The sequence below is a fragment of the Musa acuminata genome, chromosome BXJ1-8 (genome assembly GCF_036884655.1).
Source record: "Musa acuminata AAA Group cultivar baxijiao chromosome BXJ1-8, Cavendish_Baxijiao_AAA, whole genome shotgun sequence".
Taxonomy (NCBI): Eukaryota; Viridiplantae; Streptophyta; class Magnoliopsida; order Zingiberales; family Musaceae; genus Musa; species Musa acuminata.
The window spans coordinates 38380744-38403368 of record NC_088334.1 but is presented as its reverse complement, the minus strand read 5'-3'; the positions used below and the strand labels follow the sequence as shown (position 1 = coordinate 38403368).

At 35.8% G+C, this 22625-nt stretch overlaps 1 protein-coding gene across 2 annotated transcripts; it reads right to left on the bottom strand.

Annotated features, from left to right (window-relative positions):
- Positions 1–893: 893 nt before the first annotated feature.
- On the bottom strand, positions 894–20964 carry LOC103994790 (signal peptide peptidase-like 2). 2 transcript variants are annotated; one of them, XM_065079571.1, is made up of 15 exons: positions 20553–20964; positions 19809–19967; positions 18762–18873; positions 18534–18653; positions 14541–14698; positions 12549–12731; positions 10222–10256; positions 9939–10095; positions 8572–8625; positions 8382–8474; positions 4953–5095; positions 2717–2787; positions 1548–1631; positions 1326–1445; positions 894–1225 (listed from the first exon to the last, which is right to left on the bottom strand). In XM_065079571.1, the coding sequence occupies exons 1-14, from the start codon at positions 20715–20717 to the stop codon at positions 1348–1350; spliced, it is 1632 nt and encodes a 543-aa protein (XP_064935643.1). In that variant the 5' UTR covers positions 20718–20964; the 3' UTR covers positions 894–1225; positions 1326–1347. The 2 variants fall into 2 exon arrangements, with proteins under 2 accessions (XP_064935643.1, XP_009413504.2); XM_009415229.3 differs by having other exon boundaries at positions 1309–1445; positions 20553–20963.
- Positions 20965–22625: the final 1661 nt, after the last annotated feature.

Sequence of the window (22625 nt, the reverse complement as noted above, 5' to 3'; positions counted from 1 at the left end):
TGATGATGATTAGCTAATTGGTACCCCCGTTCTGGAATAGGGTTTTCTTTATTTAGTTTTGTTGTGTTCCTTGCACTCTTATATTTTTTTCTAGTAGCCAATGCATAGAAATGTAGAATAATAAATGCCATGTGAATGGTGTTTGATGATGATTAGCTAATTGTGCCCCCATTTTGCCGTTACGGTTTCCCGTTTTCTCTTTCCCCATTAGCTAATTGTCTTCTTTCCACTTTGCCATCGATGAGTGTGTGTCAGTGACGGAACTCTAGGATTGACATATTGTTCAGGGGATCTGCTCGTAAATTTAGTTGCTACTATTTAGGACTTCGTAATTTTGCCTTGTTTTTAGGGTTTTGTTGGTATTTTCCGGTTCAACCATTGATCCGAAAGGTTTTGGTCCGGTTTGGCTTTTAACGTAAGTTTTCTTTTTTGCGCTAAGGCTCACGACTTCACTCGAGATTTGCCTTTTCTATCTGCCGCATCTCTTTCTTCACCGTCTCCTGTTCCGACGTATTAATGTCTAAACGAACCAACCCTGTACTAATCTAACTGGACCGAGACACTACTACTAGTGTAAAATCATCATCATATCACTCACATATTTGATTGCACTAGAGGCACTGACAACGGGACCAGACACTTTTTTTCAATGACCACTTGCCTCTCATGCTGCCAACAAACTGGAACAAATTAATCAATTACCTAAAGATACTACCAAGTCTTCTAGTTTGATGCATTATTGGTATTTTGTATGGTTTTTCCTTTTATTGCCACCGGTGGTTCTGAGATTTGCTATTATTCTACTCATACATATTACCTAAGGAAAACGGTGTTGGATAGTCACTGTTTTCTTTTTGGTATTTGCTTGGAGTCTGCGCAAGTTATACATATCCTCAGTCGGGAAAAAGTCTGTTTGAGTACGATTATAAGCGTCATTCATACATTTTGGGAAATAAAGTAAATTGCAGTATACACATTGCTCAACCAGAGTTATATATGGAAGGAAAAAAAATCAGATGAACTATTATGACAATGGTGGATAATAAAATAGAAATTTCCAGATTGGAACAGCTTACAGCTACATTTCTGAGAAGATAAAAGAAGAATTTCTGAATTTTTCTTCTACTACTCGTCAGCTAAATGGTGTGTTTTACGGATAATGTTCTTCCAGTAACTTGAACCATGTTTCTGTGAACTTTATCAAATTTCCTTGATGCAGTTGGATCTAACAATTCAAGGCATGCAAGTTAGGAGAGCACCAGTGGATCAAAATATGGCATGAGAGCACCTTGATTAAAAGGAACTTACACATATTCATCTCTCACCAGCTTTTGATGTACCCAATGCTCAACATTCTTCGGCAGGAATACCACTCGTCTGATGTTTGCCGTAGTTCCACAAATCATTCAAGTCTCCTCTCAGCCACCCTAGTATAATTGTAAGCCCTAATTCGCGGAGCCACAAAGTTACCATGTGTTAGCTAGCATTTGAATCAAGAGAGTACATGTTTTGACTCAGGTAACAGTAGAATGATCGAATTTTGTTACCTAAGGTGCAAGGAACCAAATATAGCAAGGCGGGTTGGCCATGCCCATCCATTAGATATAGCGCAAGATAGGTGAGGAACAGACCTGCAAAAGCAAAACCACTACTCAGAAAATATGCAGCAATTAGAGAAAACATGATGTGGCACAAATATTGCGCCAAGAATAGCTCAAGTGAAAGTTAGTGATATGCCAGCAAATGGTTTTTTTGATTTTTATAATCATGTACTGAGAACAAGGAAACATGGTTCAGTTGCAACTGGAACCAAATCAGAGCTGCAGGCAGTCAATGTGAAAACTGGACTATGTGCATGCATATCAGAAATTAGGGTTGCTACTGGGTCGCATCAACCATAAGTGAGACCAAAGAGGGATTATTCTATCATGTACATTACAACAGACTTGATGCTTGCATCAAGCAATCACTGACAACTTTGTGCACCATACTCATGGAGATCTCTAGATCCACAGACATCGAACGATATGCATGAGCCATATGAACTGATAATTACTAAAGGCTGCCAAACTTCTGAGGCAAGTCTTGCCTGTGATCCCAACAAAGAAACCAAAGAGAGGCCTTGGCAGCCAAGAATTGCTGTACTGCTAAGAACAGTACGGTACGTACCGGTCTGAGCATGGACCGATACACAGACCACCCCATTTCAGGCAATCCGAATTAAAATAAAAAAAAAAATTGAAAAGTGATGGGTCCCAGTCCATTTCAGCGTTAAATTTTTTATTTTAATAAAAGAGCAGAGTAGGGCTCTTCTTGTGCTTCCAGCTTTTCCTTCTTTTCTTTATTCTTCTCCTCCTTTTCTTTATTCTTCCTCATCTATTCCTCCACCAGCCCTTCCTCTTCAACCTCTTTTTCTTCCTCACCGAAACACTGGTACGCACTGACATACCATGTGTTGGTACACCAGGACAGGCTGGTACATACCATTCCAGCAGATTGCCGAAATGGGTCCGGTACCCGAGAAGGCAAACCTTGTTGGCAGCCATCTAATACATAGAAATCAGCTAATAGTACATTATATGCCACCAGGCAATTCAAACTCAAAAACCTGAAAATTCCAGATCTACACTGAGATAAATGAGGCCATTACAAAAGCTAACCCAGCCTAGTAACATCATCTCTTACATTATAGGAGCAAGGCTTAATTTATACTAACCGAATGCGTATCCAATTGTCAACCAAAGAAAGTAACCATTCAAGATGCCCTTCTTCTTTGATCTTTCATATCTGGAAAATGCAAAAGTTCAAGATGTTTCCTGTTAAAAAAATTGGCATTTGGAATACTATGCCTTCATTAGAGAACTGATAGCAGAATACTATATCAGTAATGCCAAACAATGTACTGCTCATGGATGAAAACAGACATCTATCAGCAGGTAAAACATAACAGGGGAAAACTAATCTAATAGACTAATTTCCAGGAAAAAGAACATGCTAGTGTGTTGACAGAGTAAACTAAGATGCCAGAGAATCTAGAGCCATACGATTAACAAAATCATGTTTCAAGAGGCAGTTCCTTGTTGACAAGAACAGGCAAGGTGTGCAATGTTTGTAAATGGTAAGATTTATAGGGTAGAGTCTTTTAAGATTAGGAGTTTGAATCTGTTTCTTTCATTTATTTAATCATTGATAAGAACTAATAAATCAAGTTCGCTTTAATGTAGACGATAAGTAAAAGAAACACAAAGCTAAAAGCAGTGTGATTGATAGTACACAATTTTTTAGAGAACATAAGCAAAATATCTTATGGTAAAGCAAACTGCCTACAAGATATGGAGTTATAGGCGATTCTAATATTTCATTTTTGTGCAGCAATGAAGCTGCAAATTCTGGTGCCAGACAAGAGACACTATGTGCAATGCTTGAAATGGGCCAGATTCATATGGTAGTGTAGGTCAGGAGCCGCAGCAAGTGACATAACTGATATCAGCACAATCCATAGAAAAACTTGAGCAAAAGATGACATAGTAGAATTGAACAAATCAAGACAGCATTAAAGCCATGAGGTCAAAAATTAACCAACAAGATATGGAGTTATTGATGAAATCCCTAAAATAGAAGAAAGGGCCTTTATGAATTTTAAATTTTTATAATTTAAATTTTACTTTTTATTCCTGAAAAAAAAGGCACAAGGTTCCTGGCAATGCAGAGTTTAGGAAGGGCAAACGTACCCAAATTTACCCATATCAGCAGAAAGAACAGTATACATTCATTTTTGTCTTGGTTTGATATAAATGAACTTTTTTCTATTTTCATGTATTCAATTGGATTAAATTTTTAGAATTGGGTTACTAGGCCACCTACAAAACATGACAGATACACTGACTAAAACGAAAGAATGTTTTATTTTTGTCTTTGATAGAGGGAATCGAAAAAAGGAAAAATGCAATTAGAGCCATGTTGTGAAGATAAACATGTATCTTTATGCTGACAATAATAGTGAAAAGAACCAAGGAACTTCATTGACCACAGCAAGCATGATAACAATTATAAGAAAACATAACAGTAAAGATTTGCTGACAAGTTGAAACAACTTGGCAACTAGTCTTAGTCTTGGTTTAGACGAGTGATATATCATCAGGACATTAGCCAAAAAGATGTGGCAAGAAAAAAATCAGAGTCCATTGTCTTGGTAATGTCTGCAAATGAGTCACAAGAAAACTCAGCAAGGTCAGACCTTTCTGCAGACATTGACCAAATCAGTTTTCCAATACTGTACATATCTGATATTCACACTCAATGTAGGTTGGTGAAACAACGAATTCAAGGTCTTGATTCCCTTTCTATGTATACTGTTATTTCAAGTTTGAAATAGTTACATTATCTTAATAATCAAATTATCTAATTAATTACAGAACAATAACTGTTCACTACATCCAAATCTAGGTTGAACTGGATTAGAAGCAATTTCCTTGACTAAAAAAGGAACCAGGCATTCCATGATAATAAAACAAACCATATATATATATATATATATATCTCATTATTTGCAATATCATACCATACCGCATGGTACGTACCATATATCTCATGGTTTGCAATATCATACCATACCACATGGTACGGGTGATACATACCAGTCCAATAGAGGACCGATATGGGTGGTACATTGGTACACCTTAATGTATCATGTGTCAGTATGCTCGGTATAGCTCAGTACATAGCATATCGACAGCTGATTAGTATATCGATATGGTATGGTATTCAAAACCTATATATATATATATATATATATATATATATATATATATATATATATATATACTATTGGCATTTTCAAATTCAAACACAGATGACGAACAAACTACCATGGTGTATTTTTCCCTGCCACACACACACACACATTGTAATATCCAGTTTTTAGATAATATTGAAGTAATGGTAGAACATACCTATAACTAAATGCAACAAGCAAACCAGGAAAAAGAATGTCCCCAAAGCCAATCATATCATAGCCACCCCAAGGGTCAAAAAAGCGAGGGATTCTTAAAAGCATCGGAATAGCTTCTCCACCACTATTGTCACCACGAGCTACCTATAAAGCAATAAACTTTGGTTATCATCTAAGAAGCTATTCACAATACAAGTGATAATATGAATATCTTCTGGACTAGTAGCACTATAGCAGAGAAAAAACTTTGATTGGAGAAAAATCTGGCAAGCAATATAAGACATAGAGCTTACCATTGTTCAAAAAATTCACTTCTAGTAGTCAAGCTAATTGACACAGTTAACACTAGTACAAAAAATATAGCATTGCTAGATCTCACACGGTTAACAAGATCCAACTGCTGCTGTTATCATTTAATTCATGAAAGAAATGTATTGCAATTGGAAGGGAGATTGAGACGTGCTATGAGGACAAAGAATATACATGTTAAACCAACTGGTTAGGTCTATAGATGGTTGTCCATTTCACCTTGACAGGCTTAAATGTCTGAATGCCTATGGATGTGGTACATAAATATTTAGCTTGGTAACTCGTTCTGTTTGGCAACTCTGAGTGCCAGCCTTACTCTTAAGAAGGCCATCACACGATAGTAGTTATTTATTTCTAATTATAGGCTTACAACGAATACATTCTTTAGTATTGGTAAAATATTCACCTTTAAAACTTAGTAGATAAACATCTGACAATCAACACAAAATAATGATGTTAAGATTGAAGACTGAAGAACATCTTTAATATAATGATGCTAAAATTTTGGAATTTCACCTTAGGTTGATCATCATAAAGTGCAACAGCATTTTATGATCATCTAAATACTGAAGAATGCAAACTAATTTAACATAAAACAGATTCTTTGAGACTTACAACATATCTTTCATTACTCTGTCCACTAGTGCTACAACTAGAAAAAATTAAACAGAGAGTTTGCGTAATGCTCAAGAACAATATTAGGACTAACATGATGAGATAATAAGTACTCTATTTCAAACATGGACTGTCATACTGGTCCATACCACTTGGTACAGGCAGTAGATAATGCTCTGATAAAATATCAGGAGATGGACTATGTTGTACTGGTAATTACTCAGACAAGGCAGACCATGGTACACCAATCAGTACAGGTTGATACAGGACAGATTTAGGTGCGTACAAGTTCAATACTGATCGATATTGTCCCGTATAGGTTGATATAAATTTACACCTTTTTTCAACCTAAAAGTTCCCAGGTCTGGGCCAATGCTTGGCTGAGACTCTCGATTTCATCCACTGATCCACATACATCATTTGGCAGGCATTCATCATCATCAAGACATGACATGTGTAGCTTAGACAAAATCACAACTTCAATCAAGAATTTAAATCTTGATTAGAAGTGGATTTCAGTAACTAGTCGGACTGGTACAATATATCATACTAGGCGGTATATGCCGCTTCATATTGCCAAGTATCACCAAAGAAACTTTAAAAACAAACTGAATATTAACTGGCATCAATCTATATAATTAGAACCTGGTCCTTGGTCAAGACCAATATCTACGGATCAATACGCACCAATCTGAACTTGATTCTCACTTTGTGATTTTAAGCTTATAAGGTGATGTTGCATTGCTCTGATGACAATATATTGTGTTTAAATCATTGAGGTACCGTGTACAACCACGAGAACAATTCAAAAATGGATATTTTTCGAAAATCCAAAGGACACAAATTGCAATAACTTGAAGATAATTATGACACAAAAATGTTTGAACAGGTACAGTACACCTAATTATTCGAGATTCAAATGCAACTATTATGTATAGGTGTGTGTATATAACACAACCATAGATGTTGAATTTTTTGTCCATTGAGCAGTATCCGGAACCAATGAAAAGATTCTTCAAAGAGTTGCAATTATCTGTCAACTAGTTATATCAATATTCTCTTTTTCCATGACTTTCTTTGCTAATCAAATCTTAAGCAAACACTTTCTTGACTATAAGTTTTCGGGCGTGTCCTTGTTGTAGATTTTACTTTGTTCACATCAGTATGATCTTGAATAAGATGCCCTTTTTTTCATGACTATAGAAATACTAAAATAGAATGCAGCCTTTTGGACATAATAATCTTCTAACACATACCAAAGCAACAATATCTTAAGTCTTAGTCCTTCTATGTTATGGCATCTTATTTCGATACTTTGAAAGCAATGATTATTTATTTACTACATTTGTTCAAATTGTCATTGAAATTCCACTTTGCATTATGACCACTCCAACTTAGAAAAGATTTGTTTTTTAATACTAATACATCATATCCACAGAACACAAACTTTCCCCAGAGTTGATGCTACACAAGCTTTCCCCAGAACACAAGCCACATGCAATATTTTTCATTAGTTTAATTTCAAATTAACCATCTGTCTTAACATCCTCATCATGGAAACTCTTAATATTTTCATCTCCCAGTACTCGAATACCCTGAAGTTGTTGATTGATGTCACCTTGTTGATTGGAGGCTACTTTTAATATCCTCATCATCGATACTCTTAATATTTTCATCTCCCAGTACTCTAATGCCCAGTACTCTTGATTGATGTCACCATGTTGTTGGGAGGCTCCTCCTAAAAGTGAGTTATTTGTGCCAATCTTTTTATTGTTTCGACAAAAGTTACAGCTATTAACCCTTCTTTTACCAAACTTATTGTAGCAAGCAGGCTCCCTATTTGAGCTAAACCTGAAAATTCAATCAAATTTCTGTGTGTAGGAAGTGAGCTCCAGCATAAGGCTAAATAAGGAAGCGGTAAAGAAACAAGGATGTTGTTATAAGGAAAAAGGAAAAGAAAATAAAAATGAGAGAAGGAAAAGAAACAAGAAAAGGAACACAGTAAAGAGCCTTCTAAGGATGTTTTTCTTTCAAATAACTAATTCATCACAACTTTATCTAAACCAGTTATAATATTTTCTACTATCACTGGAATCAAGCAAATAAGCTAAGCTTGCAATTAATTCATCACTATAAGCATGATCTCACGTCTTTAGGAACAAAATATTGTTTATCAAGAATAAACATTTTACCGATAAGAAAATATATAAACACAAATATTTCTAGGTAAGAATTTATGTGAACATATAACAAAGATGATAAGCTAACCAAGAACAAAACTGTCGGTGCAATTCAGATACATTTTATCAATGCAGATATTGCAAAATTTTCTCCTACACAAGTATCCAAGGTGCAAAAATTTCAATAGTCGACAGTAGCAATTAACAACAAATACTGCTACTTCTTGGGCAACATCACTAATCTCATTATAGCAACAATACAATGAAAATCTAAGGAATTTAAAGAGAAAGTTAACACGAAACATAGGACCATCCATTTGACTTACAGCAATCATGACGCTTTCATGGAATATAAGCGGTGATATGAACACCCAGAATACGTCATACACAAAAGCGCAGCTAAGAAGAGCTGATGCAACCTAAGGACATGAAATGTCACATGGGTCATGAGTAGTCGTTGCCGCAAACACTATATAAACCAGTTCTTGAAAATGAGCCCACTGGTAAAATACTTACTTTAATGTTGGGTAACCGAACCATTTGCAAAACTGTAATCATCAGACAGATGCCCTATAATAAACCAAAGAGTGTGCATTAGATGAAATAGGATTGAATAATAACTACAGTATATAACATAAAATGAGGCATTACTAGGAAAAATGAAGAACTAGTAAAAAATGATGGCAATAAAGTACCTAGAACTCTAGGTATCATATAAGTTCAAGTAGGAAAATCCATTTATTATGGACCCTCTAGTTCAAGAGGGAATATTTGAAGCCAGATAACTACTGATGATATGTCCATCAAATCGTTATTATGCAAGTTACTATAATTTTACTTGTTCAAAAATCTTAGCAGTGTCTATTGTAATGTTAGGCTGATACCTTCTGCTTTACTAACACATGAAAGAAACAATCACCTTAAACTGACAGTTGAATTACCACAACTATGACTGCCACTATCAATGTTCTATATGTGTACGAAGGGCTAAAAAAAGACAATTCACAAGAACAGGTATAATTAAGTAGTAAAATCAGGTTAACAAAACAGTATTCAAGGTAAGAGCTGACTCAGGAGTGTTTGAAATAGCTTTGAAATCTGAATTAGTTACTGACAGGACGACTAGAAGGACCTTGTGAAGTCAAGATTTCTATTAGACATACTCCATTCATTCTTTCAGGTCCATCTTTCTTATTGCACCACAGACAAGCTGACCCAATGTTCTATATAAGAAAAGATGCACCATGATAAATTGTCCACTTTTCATTGAAACTAAAGGTTAAGCTTCATCAATATGTCTTGAATTGCAGCATCAAAGTCTACTTTTAGCTGAAGAAATGAATGGAAATCATAGAACCCAGACTTAAATGTGCATTTATGTCTACCAATTATATGATAACACGTACGCAGCATTGAAAAGTGTAATTGGTTGTTTTTTGCAGCTATTGATCATGATGGGCTTGAGCCAAGCACTAATAGAAAGCACATATCATCTTATACTGCTTGTCAGTAACATAATTAGTATTCAGTAGGATACAAGGTACATAATAAATGCAGATCATTATGACATAGCTGAGAAGAAAATATCTAAATGGTAGATTGGATATACATTTAAGAAAGCAGTAAGCCTCCAAAAATTAGTTTTAGAAAATAAAGAATGTGATAGTACTAGCCTGATAAAACAAAATTAAGAAGCCACTAATCAGATGAATGAAGAATGGAAATAAATAGATGGAGATTTATTTGAATTTTTATTATATGATTTAAACTATAGGCTGATTTGCAGAATTTCCTACCATGCCTTATAAAAGATATATCAGCTAATATTAAAACCAAAAGACAGATTAGCAGAAAGAACTCGTGGTCGGGTAAATGTCTCTTACAAGAATATCTTGTCCAATCCAAGAATATGAAGCATGCTGATTTGCAGCCCACAGAATGGCAAAAGCAGCACAAAATGGCAGTACTACGACTGAAAGGATCAAGACCTCGCCAATAATGGGAAGATTTACAGTCTTCTGTCCACAGTCTTTGCAAAACCTATATGTAGAACATAATATGATTAATCAAGCAGGATTAGAAAGTAATTTAATATAATCAACAAGTGAAATGCAGTAAGATGGAAAGAGATAGCCAGATTACATCACAACCAACTAGATGTTTTACCTTGATATCAGAGTCACTAAACAAACATGCATACCCTGTAAAAGAAAGCCTTTTAGTAAGTACGTACAAACTATAAAGCACATCAAAAGAAAGATTCTTAGATAATTTAAAGATAATCCACTAGGAGATATAAAGAATCCAAAACTGATAATAACTTCCAATATTAGCAACAGTTTGTAATAGTCAGGAGAAGGAACTGACAACAGGATGCAGGAAAAAAGTACCATGATGACATGCAGGAAACACTGATAATTTGCCAGTAGCTATAGGTTTCCATAATGACAATACTCCATTTAGGATAAGAATCACGATGAGAATATAGGATACAACCAGACAATCTAGTGCCTCAATCACATAGAAAGACATAAAGGAGTTCTGTCAACAGGTCCGGAGGTTCACTAGGCCAAGCAAATGCCAGCATTCATGACAGTTAGCATTTTAAATTAGGCACATAGGGTTCATATGATTAGATCTGCAGATAACATTTTTCACCTGTCTTGTGTCTCCCATTGTCATGGAGGTAATGGTTAGTAAAATGTACCTCACAACAAGTATTTAGATGTCACAACTCACAAGCACAACCAAGCAATCTTGCTAGCCACCAGAACACCATGTGCCAGCATGCCAATTGCAAATGCTTAGCATGCAGTGGTGTGGCGATGGTACCGAAACATACACACATACATGAGAAGAAAATGAACCCAATGGGCGATTCATTGGTCAACTTTTGCCATTCTTAACGGAGAAAGGTAACCTTAAAACTGAACATCTCTCTCTCACGTATATATATTATATATGATCTATTGCCATCGGGGGATATCTTCATGTGCTATCTTGTTGCCAAAAGACAGCATCAAACATGCAGGCTACAATTGGTGACAGGTGTAAGGCATCAACTGGAGTTGTTGAAGGAACACTGCAAGGAGACATTGAAGGAGCAAAGAGTGTCTTAAGGTCGACAACACCAGATCAGTTGATTAGTTTCAGTCACAACTCAGCTTAGTGTGCTAGGAGCTGTCAGGTAATAATTGCAAATCGGCTTAGAATGAATTGGTTCAACTCAGTTTTATTCATCCTAAGGTGTAGGTATAATGTGAAAATGTGCTGACTTTTGGTTTGAGGCTTTGCATTGCAGAAAGAAGTATCGCAAAAGCTGGGCAACACCTTCCAATAACTGGAATCTTGATTGATCTAGAATGGAACTCAATGGTTACATAAAGTCCAGAAAATCAGAACAATAATGATGTTGACTAAATTCAAGGGCAAGACTTCCTTATGCAAGAAGGAAAAGAATTTGCAATAAGAAATATGATTAAAGATATCAATTCCTAACTTCATGAGACATTTTTAACAGCATAATGTTGTATAATTAGACCGCCACTAACTATCTGCCAACCTTATCCAAGTCTCTTATCATTCTATGCAAGTTGATCTATCATGCAGTTATCAATTCCTCTGCTTAAGAGTTGAAACCACTTTTATCATATGGTATAATAATATAAATTTTATTGTTTATGTATAGACTCATCTCCCTAGGATGAGGTGCAATAAAGAAGTTGATCATTGAAGAAAGATATTACCAACTTTATTAGGTTGGCATTCTAAAGCCAACTTGACATGCAAAAAATCCATTGGTTTTGAGGAATATAACTGAATTCTGTATGCAAATTTGTAGACCTCTCTTCATAAATTAAGAGGACAACAGAGCCAGTTGTCTTATATGCAGTAATAGTGAAGGCCAAAATATTCAGATACATCATTTATTTCTTGTAAAAGTCCTTCCAAACATTTTATGATATATCTTAATAACAAAAAATCAATTACCTTATGTATAGTTGAGATGATAGGAAACTAAAAGCTAATAAAATCACTTCAAAGCTATTAATTGGCACAAGCTACTTGCAAGTCATCCATCAGATTCGAACTCATGTTACAAAGTCATAGAAGTTTAAACTGCTAACACAACACATGCCCATACTAGATCCCATTGTCACCCGGGGCCTGCTAATGGACCAACTATGAACCCAAAATAAGCCAACACTAATATAATATGGCTTGTGTCCTTCATGCTGAAGATGCCATGGTGGACATCATAGCCTTTTCTGGAACAACGAAAACAATAAAATAAAAAATTCATCTGAAAGTTCAACTTTATAACTCAGTTCCATATGTACAATTCAATAAAGATTAAATAATCCTTCTTTCTGAACAATAAAATAGTCAATGAACACAAACAGTCATATGTTTCAGATTTAAACAAAGGGGAATAACCATAAACTGTATAGAGATTTAAAACACATAAATCAAAACCTAAAACGACAATTTACCTCTGTACCACCAATACAGAACAATATGATCAGCAGCCAAATGAACCAAGATGACATAAAATAGAAAAGAAGCAAGAGAAAAACTGATGCTGCTATAACAAAAATTATAGCTCCCTTTGCATTAATCTCAAGGATTTCCTTCTCAGATTCTTCCCTGTTTTCTGCACCGGCATTGAGCTTATCCTGCCAACATTAGAATAAGCAAGATATTAAACATATGTTGCCTCCTATAGTTTTATGTCTGATGATGGAAAAGCAACTACTAGATACAGAATTTCTTCAAAAAAATCTGAATACTTGACAGTTATAGTGGTATGTTACATAACCATGCAACAGATCTATTTCAATTCTTAGAATACATGGCAGCTGTAGGGAGATAAAGTATGGTTTATTGACTAGATGCATGCCATTTATTAAAACAAATAATGGAAAACTATAGGGAGGAAAAAAAAGATTTGCATATGGTGTTTATTGACTTAGAGAAAACCGATGATAAAGTTCCTAGAGGTTTGTTATAGTGAGTTTTAGAAAAGTTGTATTCACTAATTATATTAATATTATTAAGGATATTTATGGTAGTATAGCTACTAGTGTTAGAATTATAGGGAATGTCAGGTGAGTTCTTATTAGCAAAGGATTACATCAAGGATCCGCATTAAGTCACTACTTTTACATATTGATAATGAATAAACTTACTGGTCATTTACATAATACACCTCCCTGGTGTATGTTATTACTGATGATAGTCTTATTTAATGAGACACTTAGTAGAATTAATTAAAAACTTGAGCTATAGAAGTAATCTTTAGAAACTAAAAGTTTTAAATTAAGTATGACTAAAACTAAATATATAAGATGCAAATTTAGTAAAACTAGAAACAGATAGGAGAATATAATTAAGTTGGATGAACAAGAAGTTCCTTTAAATAAAGGCTTTAGGTATCTTAGATCAATTATTTAACAAGAAGGACGGATTGATGAAGATGTTATTCATAAAGTAAAAACAAGATAGTTAAAATAGCGAGGGACATCAAGAGTTTTGGGTGATCATTGGATATCTTTGAGATTAACAGCAAAATTTTACAAGATAGTTGTGAGACCAACAGTGTTTTATGGTTTAGAGTGTTGGACAATTAAGAAACAACACATATAAAAAAGTTTATATTGCTGAGACAGATGTATTGAATTACAATGAAGGATAAGAACAAAAATATTTTTATTCATGAACAATCAGGTATCGTTTCAATAGAGGATAATACGAGAGAAAATCATTTAAGATGATACGAAAATATGCTTAGAAGACCAATGAATGCGGTAATTAGAAGAGGTAAAATGATTAATGTTAGTGGTACGAGTAAAGGTAGAGGAAGACATAAAAAGACTTTAATAGAAACTATAAATAAAGATTTAAGTATTCTAAACTTAACTAAACAAATAGTTTTTCACATATCTCAATGACGTCAAAAGATCTATGTAGCCGACCCTAAATAGTTGGGATTTTCTTGTTGTTGTTGTATATATGTCAGGTATGAAATGATATGGGCTACTGATGGATTATAACAAAAGCCACGAAAATCCTATCAGTGAATGTAAGTAATAAAGTCAAAGCTAGCCTAGCAGGGCATACATGCTCACATAAAGTGCAACCCACAAGCACATCATGTTCAGGATGTTGCTTCATGATATATGTCAATATGTAAACAACGTACCATGGACAGTTGTGCCATGTCGGTTAGTATCAGACCTAGGTGCCATGGACGTAAGGGTAAAGTTATTCCTTTGTGACCTAGGTGACCATGCTTCAGGTCACAAAAACAATAGTGGCAAGGTTGTGTAATATTAATCACCCACAAATCCTATAATAGGAGGGAACCTCATGCACTGGGTTTATCAACTAATCAAGCATAACAGTTCCCTATGTAAGGTGCTGCAACACTTGGTTAAAGTAGAGTAAACAGTATAAATGAGAGGAAAGGTGATCTGAAAAAGGACCTTCCTAGTCAATTGATTGTATCGATCATCAATCTGCTCGCCAGCAATGATTTCTGCCCATAGTGAAGCACAAACTATGGTTCCAACAGCCATTAACCATAAAAAGGTTGCTGAGAGATCCACAACTGGACGATTTGGGGAATACAAGAGAACTTCCACTGCAAGAGAAAAGTGTGTGCAGTAACATCAAAAAGAAAAAGAGTAAGGTAAAGAAACATGATAATGATATGAGACTAACACATCTGAACAAGGAGAAAAGCTCTGAATATAAAGTAAATTGTATAAGATGAATTACAATCTATCAGATGCAAAGAAAATATAGCCAGAAATTCTGCACTTTTGCTATAAGGAGACCTGTCACAAAGCCACAACCATACAATGAATTGAACAACAAGCAAATTGTGCAAAGCAACATCATTTTCAAACCAATCTTCAAAGAGGGAGTACTAATAAAACTGCACAACTCAAGCAGGAAGCAGTGATTTAAAAAGCACTAAGTGCTCACCCGAACGAAACGAGACGCTCTAAAATATTAAAATATAAAAAATATATAATATAATTAATAAATATAATTATTTAAATAAAAAAATATGATATTAAATTTAAAAAAAAGATTAACAGTGTTAAAATCTAAATAGGATATTATTAATCTAATAAATAAAAATTATTTTGAATAGTAATTAATAATCTACTGTTAATACTTAATAGTATATTTATTGTTAATAGTAGTAGAGAAGAGTAGAGACCGAAGAAGTCATGGTGAGAAGTTGCAGTGAGAAGCTGAGTCGTAGGCACCAGACAGCAGCGGAAGCTACGCAGTCACAAACAGCAACAGCGGCAGTGGAATCACGAACAACAGTAGGCAGAGGATAACAACAACGGCAACGGAGTCGTGTCACGGACAACAGCAAGCAATGGACAACGGCAGCGGCATACAACGAACAGCAGCGGAAGCTGAGGAGACTCGATCGACGACAGAGGAAAACTTGGAGGTAGCGAGAGAAACCGTTGACGGCGGAGGCAGAGGGAGAAATCATCAACGACGAACGCAGAGGAAGAAATCATCGACGACGAAAATAGAGAGAGAAGCATGTGTAGGGTTCGGAGTCGGGGTCGCGCGCTGATATAACTATATGCATTAGTTGGTTCAATCGAACCAACTAACGTCAATTTAAGCGGTTTGGTCGCCTTATGTCAACCGGGCGCTCTACTGAAGAGTCTGACGCCTGGGCTTGGGTGAGCGACAAAGCGACACCTCATTGAAGTGCACTACCTGGCCCTTAAACGAGGAGCTCGGGCCTCACCTCGCCTCAGCTGAGCGCCTTTTTAAATCACTGGCAGGAAGCTTAGTGGGAAAGCAATACTCCACACCAAAAAGAAAAAAGTCAATTATATTTTTGTAACTGATAATAAAAAAGACAATGCTACAGATAGATATCCTAAAAACAAAGTTGAAGATTTATGAGAAATTCAGCAAAGTTCTTCCTGATTTTGTGAGCTTAAGCTGCAATCACCTATTAAGATGTTTTATATTCTGAACCAGCCTTTCAGGTCTTCAGGAATTCATTTCTTTACTAAATGCCTAAACAAGGAACTAGGAACTACATTTAAAAGATGATAGCGGCCCAAGAGATTTTATCTTTCATGAAGCCTTCTCAATTTCAGTGTGCCTACTATCCAGCCCTATAATATTGAACAGCTTGGATGGTGTCCTTGATGACCATGTACCATATAGAGTTTCATTTGCTTATTAGCTTAGACATATTGTTGGATCAATACAGTAGTTGATGGACTGCCCGTGATCGTTGTGTAAAAAGTCATATCCTTAATTAAATTAAGAATATTAAAATTTTTATTTATAGTTTCTAGGATAATCTTATTAGGTCCACCTCTATCTATTCTTGTACCACTAATAATAACTGTTTCGCCCATGGAATTCCTTTTCCCAGATCGTGATACATATCGCCCTCATTGAACTCCTCACTCGGACCTTTATGTATCGAGTAGTACATACCAACCTAAGTGTGATTAATACATGGATCACCCCTGTTTCAGGTGATATGATCCGATCTAATTAAAAATTAAAAAAATAAAAAGTTGAAATTAGGACTCACGATCACGAGCCCTCTAACCCCTCTTCTTGTTGTCATTCACCACCACTTACCTCCCCTCTTCTGACCATCATTTGCAGTCATCTATCTTCACTCTTCTCACTGTCATCCGCTGCCACCTACCTCCCGTCTTCTCGTTGGTACCTACCTCCCCTCTTCTCATTGCCAAGCCAACCTCACTGCCCTCTCGTGATCTTGGGTATACTTTCTCCTCCTCTTCTCCTACTTCTCTTCCTCTTCCTTTTCCACCGCCTCCACTTCTTCCTTTCTCTTCCTCCTTGCTCGATCATCTCCTCTTCTTCCTTACTCTTGCTCTTCCTCCTCTTCTTCCTTCTTACTTGCTCTTCCTTCTCCTTCCTCTTCCTCCTTCCTCATCTTCTTCCCCCTCTTCTTCCTCCATTTCCACCTCCTCCTTTATCTTCCCGTAGATGCCAGTGTAACATGTGTTGGTACCCTGGTACCCATCAGTATGTACTGGTTCAGCCAAGGTCCGGTACAGTACCTCATATTTCCATACCATCAGTAACATGTGTCGGTACACCTCCTTCTAACCATGACATCTCTGGATTTCCTTAGCACATGTCCGTACCATCTTAAGCAATTCTTTGTCAAAGCTACACCTAAATATTAATGAAAGTACAATGACCGGAATCATTGAAAACAAGAAATGACTATTGGTTGGTACTGAATTGTATGGTTCAGTACCCATTCTTGGTCAGACTGTTGCTGGTCATGACATAATAGTCCAATTGAAATTTGAAACCATGGTTCATACATGATACACTGAACAACAAGCTAGTAAATAATTTGTTAGTGGAAAAAGATGCCCATGAAGAAGAGACTAAGAGAGCTGAAAAGAGCTCATCCCACTGCTTAAGTCCTTAATCTCTGTGAACAGGTAAGAATTAATCTGGATATTAGAAACAAAATTTGCTACTGAACTTGTAATTCATCCAATTTACCGCTGTTTAAGCATCAGATAAATAGTGATGCAGAGGCCATTGAAGGTTCAAAAAACACAAATTTTGATCATGGAGCAAGGTGAAAGGCCACCTAATGTTGAGCCTAGAGAAGAAAATAAATGGTCGGACAGGAAAAGAATAATACACTTAAGGTTGAGACTTAGAGAAAAATAGTGATGCAGAGGCCATCGAAGGTTCAAAAAACACATATTTTAATCATGGAGCAAGGTGAAAGGCAGCCTAATATTGAGTCTAAAGAAGAAAATAAATGGTCGGACAGGAACAGAATAACACACTCAAGATTGAGACTTACGTAAACTTAAACTTATAAACAAACTCGAAGATAGCTTAAGTTTCTAAAGAAAGATCTAAGTCTCCTAAAAAGTTCAAGAATTCATCAAGAAATTACAGAGGAACCATATCTTGGTGCAGAATAGCAAATGAACACTAAGATATAGTATCATCATTGTTGATTTCTTGCATAAAATTGATTGAAAAACAGATAACAAGATTTCCATAAAATAAGATAACAGAAGGATATGTGAATTTCCTACAAAGACATGAAAACCAATCACTTAAATCAAAAAACTAAAGCAGGTGGCACATGAACTAATAAAGAAATGGTTTCATAATATCTAAAAGTAGACACCAGCCAGTTTGACCTCAAGATACAGTTTTTAAGATACATATTTTTTCATTTGGGTACCAAAGGTTGTACAAAAGCTAGAAGGATCACATGTGAATTATCTATACCAGGGTTTTAATACTAAAGTCCAATATGAGATATGTATGTATGCTTTCCGGCAATAAAAGAACCAACTAATTGGAGAGAGGTTTAATTTAGAAAAGTCCAACTAACAATGACATTGAATCTTATAAAAACCTTACTACACTATCAAACAGTTAGAATGACAGCTAACCCCTTTGGCCACTGATCAAGGTATCCTTCAGATAATCCCCTGCTGACTTGGGTATCATCACAACAGGTATTGTCAGGTTCAGAGAAGTGTCATTTTCTGTACAAACCATCTTGTATAGATCTGCAGATGATCAGTAAAGACTAGCAAATTAAGAGAAATTGAAAAACTGCCAATATGAACATAATGGTAAGAAAAGATATAGCATCCGTAAAATGCTAAACTTATTGCCTTCATTATCATTGATCACCAATAAGCCTGCTGCACCACCCAACTGTGCAACCTTTGCTTTAGCAGTGAAGGTACAGTCTCCACGCTTAGCCAAGGCAACAGAATTAGTTAACTGTAGCAACAAGAGATTTATTGAGAATCTAAGTGAAACAAATCAACAAAAATACATTTAGAAGATGATAGTCAAAAAATGATGGAATATGTGAACTGCGATACAAAACTTTACAGTATGCCATGAACATATTAGCAAACCATTCAGTTACTAAGATGGAAATTGAGAAGATACATTACATGAAAGTAATTCTTGTAAGATAACTAGATATTCATTAGTCCAAAACCTCATGAAGCCCATTAAAATTTAGCATGCTATGCAGAAACTATTATTTCATTTTTTTTAGAAAATGTCCATCATCGAGATTGGGATATCTTAAATGATTGAAGAGCCAAACAAGTAGCATAACTCATTTAATGTTAAATTTTAACAAGGTTCCTTCACTATATTCTTCCTTTTTAAACACTTCCCTTTATCTATTACACTGGCCTTGACTTAGAGCTGTGGCAATTTTCAAATGCTGGGTACAAACTTTAATTGTTTTCCTTTCAACGTTCAACTTAACTGGAAGATTCAGTAATTTAATATTGCAAGATAAGCTCATATAGCAACACCTTTTGGCTCCCACCAATGTGGGGTCTGAGGAGGGTCAATATACATAGTCTTACCTCTAAATATAAAGAGGTTATTTATGTAACTCGTACCCTGGTCTCCCAGGTCACAAAGGAGAATTACCACTGGACCAAGGCCCGTCCTCAATTTATGCTATTCAAGATATACTTGGAATTTGAGGGTATCTTTATGCACTAACAAAAAGCAACCTTTATACAGAACATCTGAACCTTAAGAAGATGCGTCTAATAAATCCAGTAAACAAAAAAGGAGGCTGAGAAGTGATGTACCAAATAAAAGCAACATACATTTTTAAGCACCATATTCATGTCTAACAGAGAAAATTGAATAAATGATCTCAACTTTGAGGCAAGGAACTAGACCTTAGATGTCAAGTTTGCACAACAATTCAGAGGATTTGTAAGAAGAGCAGAATTTTTTTTAGCATCAGAAGCTAGGCGGGGCACACTGGTGCCAAATCTGGCACTTAGTCCAACAATGCTTGTGCCTTGAGTCCCATTCACCCAGTTTTCTATCTTCACCTGAAGCAAAAGAAAAGCTTTAGAGATCCAACACAAGCTTGTGCAATAAAACAGAAAACAATTATTTTTATCTGAAGCCATCTTTGAAATTAATATTTGGCATCAAGAACATTATTGTATTCTGAATCATCTTAGCCGTATGCATTGGTGCAAAAATTGTCATTCTACAGAAACCAAGTTCAAATTTATCATAATGATCTTACTCATGTATGTCTCCTTTAGTAGTTAGCACTATGTACAGAAATGAAGGTTCTAGCATACAAGCAAACATGTAATATTTTAGCTAAAATCATGGACCAACCAGGGTTTTCACTGAACGGCCAAAGTATTCCTTCTGGTTTAGAAGAAATAACTCAATAAAACTTCGCTTCAACAATTTTGTCAAGATCAAGAAGTTGGATCGATGAAATCTTGCTACTGTTTTGGTGGAGCTATCCTTATGGTAGATACCAAACACAAGATGGAACGTTATCAACAAGATATCAAACATGTTACCCACTGAAACCATAATCAGAAAGATTGCGTCCTAACATTCCACATAGAACATCAACCCCCAGAGCAAGCAATCAGATCGGATTCGGTTACCAGCTGGAATTTGTTGTTACAGTTGGGAGATCTCGGGGCATCATCGTCCTCGTGAGTGATCTCGTCCTCCGCCACAACGAAAAGGTGCGGAGAGAAGGCAAGGAAGAGGAGGACGACGGCGAGCACCAGATGGGGAGAAGAGGGAAAAGCGCCGCGCGACGCCATGGAACGGATCGGGCTTCTCTGCGATCGACGGGAGACCGAGAAACCCTAATCCGACTCGTCTACCAAAGGCGTCCAAGGCGGAGATCGAATCAGGGGAGGAGAGAGGGGAAGCCGGCGTGGATCTCCGTTGGTAGATCGAGCGCCTGCCTACGTCCGGACTCCTAATTCGTCGGATGCTTATGATCGAGACAAGAAATCCCGCTCGTCAATCGGCCCGCGGAGGAGCAAACATACCTAACTTGTTAACCGGAAAGGCGAATTCTAACTAATTACATATTAACTATTACCCCTTTCATTTTAGTCGAACCTCATTAGTATTTCGATTCATTTAAAAAAATTTATATTAAAATTTTTATAATTATAAAAATAAACTATTTATTTTAATATCTTTAATTTCATTGATGAAAAATATAACATGTAATAGCATATATATATATAAAAATAATAGATAAAAAAAGATAATTTTAACAATGATGATGAACGATGACACCGTAAGTGACTGTCGTGGTGGGAGTTAACAACAACGACATAGTTGTTAGTCTTGTCGATATCGATCGAAACATCAACGATGATGAAGCAAAGTAGTGAGCTATTTACATCAACACCAAAAGACGAAAAGGAGAGTAGCGAGGCATCTACGTTGGTGCCGCATCACGCTTCCTCCATCGACGTCGCTTAACATCTACGTCGACATTGAAGGAGGAAAAGGATGCAGGTAAGGTATCTGTGTTGTCGACAATGAGGAGGGAAGAGGAAGAGGAGATGTGTGAGATATCTATGTTGACGACACATCGCTCTATGTCATCTGCCTCCTTTTCCTCCTCCCTCTTTATCATAGGTGATGCAGATGCCTCACCTGCCTCTTTTTTCTTCTTTGATACTAATGCATATGTAAAATAGTATAGAAGGAGAAAGAGGTGGTAGAGTAGTGCTGCACTCACACATATGTCTCACTTGCCTTATCTTCCTTTTCCTTTTTTACTCTCTCGTTATTGTTGGTGATGCAGATGCCTCACTTGTCTCTTCTTCCTCTTCTGGCATCACGTAGATGCAAAGCAACACCATATGAGATGAGGTAGAGTGGTGTGGCGCTAATGCAAATGCCTCACTTGTCTCCTCTTTATCCTCCAACGAGTCGATATTTGAATTGACATCGATAAGATCGACCATCGTATCGTTGATAATTATTATCATATTGTACATTTATAGATAATGAAATGTGAAACCACATTAAAATTTTGTAAATAAATCCTGGCAAAATAATATATCTATCAATATATTCTTGATTGAGTCTGAAAAAAAAAAGAAAAAGGGAATTCACATCTGATTTGTTTGCAAATAAATCCTCGTACTATTGTATATTTGTAGGTGGTGAAATGCGGTTTCACATCAATACTTTGCAGATAAAACCTGGAAATATAGCATATTTATGAATATATTCTTGATTGAGACCGATGAAAAATAAAACATTGACTTGTTTACAGATAAGCCCTCATACTATTATATATTTATAGGTATGATCCTGTTTGGGTTTGAGGACATAAATAAAATTATTGTGGACGAAAACCTACCGAGGGAATAAAAAAGGCACATTGTTGACCCAAAAAAAAAGGAAAGAAAATTCGCATCAAACCCTCATAGTGTAATGATAGAAAAAAGATAGGGAGAGTTCAATATTGTATAATTTGTGTGCTTCTTCTTTTACTGGCAAATCTTATGGTGCCAAAATATATATATATATAAAATGATTCTTTAAATTTTATCAGGGGATTGATTTTTTTTTTTTATATATCGATCATGTCATTTGAGAAGATAATATTGATTTATATAGTGAGAGAAATATTCTCTACACATCTATATTGTTTTGATTTGATCAGAATAAGAGACGTCTTTAACTACTAAATTTTA

Excerpts from the sequence above, each read along its gene's own strand:
- LOC103994790 (XM_065079571.1), bottom strand. The coding sequence starts at position 20,717 with ATGGCGTCGCGCGGCGCTTTTCCCTCTTCTCCCCATCTGGTGCTCGCC. Across the intron at positions 12,732-14,540 it reads ACAATCAATTGACTAGGAAG|GATAAGCTCAATGCCGGTGC; the intron begins GTCCTTTTTCAG and ends TAATGTTGGCAG. Across the intron at positions 8,475-8,571 it reads TTCGGTTACCCAACATTAAA|GTTGCATCAGCTCTTCTTAG; the intron begins GTAAGTATTTTA and ends TCATGTCCTTAG.